General features: G+C 36.4%; 1 protein-coding gene across 2 annotated transcripts in view; it reads left to right on the forward strand.

Moving 5' to 3' along the window:
* The window catches only part of FASTKD2 (FAST kinase domains 2), a 31,786-nt gene extending 27,138 nt beyond the window's left edge, over positions 1-4,648 (forward strand). For both annotated transcript variants that reach the window (XM_017546683.2, XM_017546684.2), the window contains 3 exons: positions 64-148; positions 1,824-1,938; positions 2,927-4,648. In XM_017546683.2, the coding sequence (XP_017402172.1) occupies positions 64-148; positions 1,824-1,938; positions 2,927-3,043 (317 nt within the window). In that variant the 3' untranslated portion in view covers positions 3,044-4,648. The remainder of the gene's footprint in view (positions 1-63; positions 149-1,823; positions 1,939-2,926) is intronic.
* The last annotated feature ends 335 nt before the right edge of the window (positions 4,649-4,983 follow it).

A 4,983-nucleotide genomic window follows, 5' to 3' on the forward strand; every position in this document is an offset into this window, starting at 1 on the left:
AAAAGAAAAAAAAAGTCATTTGGAGCAGTGTTTGAAAAATTAATATGAATTCTTTCCTTTCAGATTTTGAAATCAGAATGGACACTAACAGGAATCAAGTGCTTTCACTTTCTGATGTGGATGCAACTTCTGTTACAGATATTCAAAGGTTGCTTACATATATTTCATTTGCTGGGCTTTCTGAATTTAAATTCTAATGCTAAAAGACTTCGTATTAAACAGCAGTAGTAAAGCTAAGACTTGGTATTTGTATGGAGCCTGCAGCGCAGCAAGAGATTCTCATCCATCAGTGTACTCCTTAGATGTAAACGTGGGCATTATGGTTGAATACAACGGACTACAGTTGGGTCATTTAAAAGTGAAATAAACATTTTTTTAAAATTAGGTTTTGAAGCTACAGTTCAATAAAACAATGTAATTGAAACTATCAGTTCAGTGTAAACTTTGGACAAGATACTATAATAGTGATCATAACGAATAAAGACGAGGCTTCTACAAAAATCAAAAGCTCAATAACTATTTTGCTCTACCACCAAGACTTTTCCAGAGGGAGAGAAACCGTAGTTAGTTTTTTAAATTAAACTCTGTTTGTATGGATCGGAGCCCATTGAAGCTAATCATAAGTTGTTTCCTTGGCTCACACATTACAAATAGAGTGTCTCTGGGTAGAAATATGATGCTATACCATGAGAGAACATTCTGCCTCTTCAGTAGATGCATAAGATCATGCCATCATTGCACACAGCCATGGGCCAGTTAGCCTTTATGGAAAGGCTCTGCTGCATGGATCCTGACCCCAAGGAATTTATATCTCCTGTTACTCCACTAGACACACACACACAAACACACATAAATATGATAGAAAGATACAGAAAAAAATCTGTAGGCATCCAAACTCTTATCTGCCCATCCCTCTTCATTCACACAGTTCTGTGACTTTCACCTCTTTCTGAATGCATCTAGCTTATTTCTTGGCCATCTTTTCAACTGCTGTCTTTCCTATCAATGTTACCCATCTCCCCTCAGAAAAGGCTTTCTCTCTGACCCTATTCAACGATCATTTTTCTTTTTCAGGTACTCCACTATTCTGACATAATAAAATAATGTAGTTGTTCTCAGTATAAAGTCATGAAATGTGAAGAATCTGAGCATTCCTTTAAAAATATAAAATTTATCTTAGCCAGAGTATAAAAGGCAGTAAGGGTATAAATGTCTGTTTTTTTTCTTTTTTTCTCCTAGTAAACTTAGTATATCCAAAGTGCCAGAAACAATGAAAACACAAATTATGCCTTCCACATTTTTGCTATATTTATAGGTTTTATCTTTTTAACAGTCTTGTCTTGCCTTTCTCTTGGTGTTTTCTTCCTTCTACATAAACTCCTGGTTCTGTGTTTTAAATGGTACTTTTTCTGTGAGATAATATATGCAAGAAGAGCATTCACTGTTTGGTATTATTTATATCATTACTTCTACTGGTAGAATAAATAATTACACTCAAATCAGAAATCAGCACTACACATAAACCCTTAAAATTCGTGCTCTCATATCTGAAAATCTTCCTCTTCAAAAATGTAGCCATCCTTAAAGGGAACTGAGAGGTAACTGTGTACAGTGTTGTCTATTTTGGGTTTATAAAGTAGCCTAGTATAGTGGAATATCTGCAGAGGCTGAGTAGAAGAAGTGAGGGACTAAGACAGTTAGGAAAATTGAGGACTGTGATCAGTGGAGAGCTCAACTTGGAAACCTCCAGATAACAGGGATGCAGTGAGACTGTCAATGGTAATATCAATAACTGTTCTTGTTTTGTTAATTTTTGTTTTCAGAGTAGCTGTGCTATGTGTTCCTAAATCTGCTTATTGTTTGAGTTCAAGCCATCCCAGAGGATTCCTTGCTATGAAAATGCGGCATTTGAATGCAATGGGTTTTCGTGTGATCTTGGTAAGAAAAAATACAAATGAAATATTCTTTATTACTGGTGTACATTCTACCAGCTCCCAGGAATCTTGTGTTTGAGACTGGTTACTAGGCCTGGAGGAATTGTCAGCATTACTGGAATAAGTGCTCTGGTTACTGTTTTCTTTGAAAAAGAACATTGCTCGTACACAATTTGGGTTCTGCCCAGCTGATTACTGCCACTTACTAGAGCTTTTACAAATGTCATTTAGGTCCACTTTAATCGTTTTCTGCTAAGAGGAAGAATACAAATAATATATTTTCGTATTTAAGACGCACGAAACCATGTTTAATTTCCAGATTATCTTGAATGAGGAGAGGAAATATGTTAAAGCTTTGTTTTCATGGCCTGTGTGAAGCTGTTATAGGATGTTTGTTGCCAAAAAGGCTGAATGGTTTTAAAAGGATGGGTCTTCCTCTTTTCTCTCGTGCTTCAATTTGATTTTGTGCACCACAGCGTCTCTTGAACAGCCTCTTCCGATGTTTCTGGGTAGCAGAAACCCTACAAATACGTTTATATATATTTTGCTGTGGGGTCTATCTGGATGCCACTCATTTGGTCCTGCATATAATGTGAGATGTAAACATTCCAAATCTTCTGTTATTATGCTTTAGTATCTAGAAATGGATTACATGTGGACTATTGAGATTAAGATGACCCCTTTTTCTTAGTGGGCTACTATTTAAGACTTTGTTTTTTATATTAATGATTATATATATTCTAAGGAAGGTTTTTCTCAAGAAAGTACTTTTTGCACCATTTAGAGGACCTTTAAAATTTTTATAATTTTCACAGAGCTTTCTTCAACCCTAACATGTAGTGCTATGTCTTTAAAATGTAAGTAGTTATAAGGTAACATTTGCTTTCAAAAAGCTGTTGTCCTCATGTTATTTTATTATGTTTGGATCTCTAAACTAGCACTTATGTTATCATCGTCTCACAAACTGATTATTTTCCTCTTTCTTTGGTAAGGTCAATAACTGGGAGATGGACAGACTAGAGATGGAAGATGCAGTCGCATTTTTGAAGACCAAAATCTATTCAGTAGAAGCTCTTCCTGCTGCTGCTGTAAATTTGCAAAGCACATAATAAAATGAAAATCAACCTTTTTGTATTAGAAGACATGCATTTGTAAAAATTAATAAAGACCACTATCCAGTTGTCAATGGAATTAACCTATCTGTTCGCTAAGACAAAAAAATGTTAGTGCACTATTTAATGTTAAGAATGGAAGAAATGTTACTGCCATTTTAAAATATGCTGAGAAAATTCCAGAAGGATTATTTTTCCAACCACACCTATTCCCTCTAGTGCCCAGATGGTTGAGAAATTTGTGAGCTGTGCATTTCACCTTTTCATCTTTGATGTATTAAAAACTGGTTTCTCAGTTGTTAGGGGTCACAGGCAGGTTGATGTGGGTAGTCCTTGTGTTTGGAATCTGAATATTTATACTGCTATAAGCTATTCTAAGATTTGGGGTTATGCCTTCAAATCATTTTCAAGCATTGGCTAGATAATAATTGGACCAGGTTCTAACATTGTCAAGTGTGTAAGAATTAGTGAGGTGGCCTGTTGAAAATGGGTGAGGATGGCATTTGCATTTGTAATAAGCACTGCAGGTGTAGATGTTTCATGGGTTATAAGAGAGTCACAGATGAGGTAATATGTAGATGGCAAGGAGTCCAAAATTTTTAACACCGACAGGCCATGAGTTGCTAATACCCTAAAGTCTTGCTGTTTTTGGGTCCTTCTTTTCTCTTCCTTTTTTCCCCCTCACCCCTCCCACAATTCATGAAGTCTTTTAAATTAAATGTATAGCTGAATTGTGAATCAGATCTGAGGACTATTTTTTCAATGATTTTTGTTCATTCTTTGTTCAAATATTTGTCCAAGTTCAACTATTTTGTTCAGTATACCTGTCTACATGGTATTTGACTTGCTGGGGCTATAGTGATGAATAGGCATGGTCTCTTGTGGAACTTATAGCAGGGGTTCCATGCAAGTCAGTGTTATTCTACCCCCAAGTACACAGACTTGCAATTACTATACATCTTAGTATGTGCTGGGTACTCCTAAGTATTCATTTGTGTGCTGTCTTTTCGTGATCTTAACCCTTTGAGGTGTAGCTTCTATTATGATTCTCTCTGGGTCTTCATTTCCTCATCTCTAAAATCAGGATAGGTTATTTGCCCAAGACTACACAGAGTAGGGGAGGGCTAGAGTTTGAATGTGAGCTGACATGGGCTGATAAGAAAATACAAAAACTATAGCAATTTGACAACAGCCGCCAGTTTGTATCAATTTACCCAGCTTGCATTTAGAAGAGGTTAGAGCTGAAAGGAAATTTAATGATTATTTAATGTTCCCCCATTTTATGGATGAGGAAGGTAAGGCTGAAAGAATTTTCCTTTCCCTAAGTCTCAGCTATGCCATTGATTTCCACATCATTTCATCCTTCCCTGCTCTTCAGCTTGTGTCCCAGAAGATCCCTGAAGGTTCAGATTCCAGATTGGACATCCTCTAGGTTTGTGTACTTGGCCAAGTGATTTAGCCTTATAAGCTTCAGAACAAGATGAAAATATTCTGTTATTAAAGAAACTAAGGGTTTTTTTCTTTAAATGTTAAATGTGCATCCATTTCTAGTGACTAATTAGGACTCCTATTCAAAGGATTTGACAAATTTATGAATAATTATAACCACTTTTGGGGTAGTAATTTTCAGTTTGTACTACTTAACCTGGCAGATAAAAAGGCACCCCTCTTTTGCTAGCATTCTAGTGTTAGCATTCTTCATTGCTTTGTGACAGTGAAAGAAAAGTGGGCAAACAGCTGATCAACATGAAAAAAAGTTCAGTCTACTAGTAAAGACATGCGCATTCAAACAGATGAGATAGTTTTGTCTTTCCATCAGCAGTATTTTTTTTTTTCTTTTTTATTTTGAGACGGAGTTTCGCTCTCGTTACCCAGGCTGGAGTGCAATGGCACGATCTCGGTTCACCGCAGCCTCCGCCTCCTGGGTTTAGGCACTT

Source organism: Cebus imitator, unplaced genomic scaffold (assembly GCF_001604975.1).
Source record: "Cebus imitator isolate Cc_AM_T3 unplaced genomic scaffold, Cebus_imitator-1.0 Scaffold191, whole genome shotgun sequence".
In the NCBI taxonomy this organism is placed as follows: domain Eukaryota; kingdom Metazoa; phylum Chordata; class Mammalia; order Primates; family Cebidae; genus Cebus; species Cebus imitator.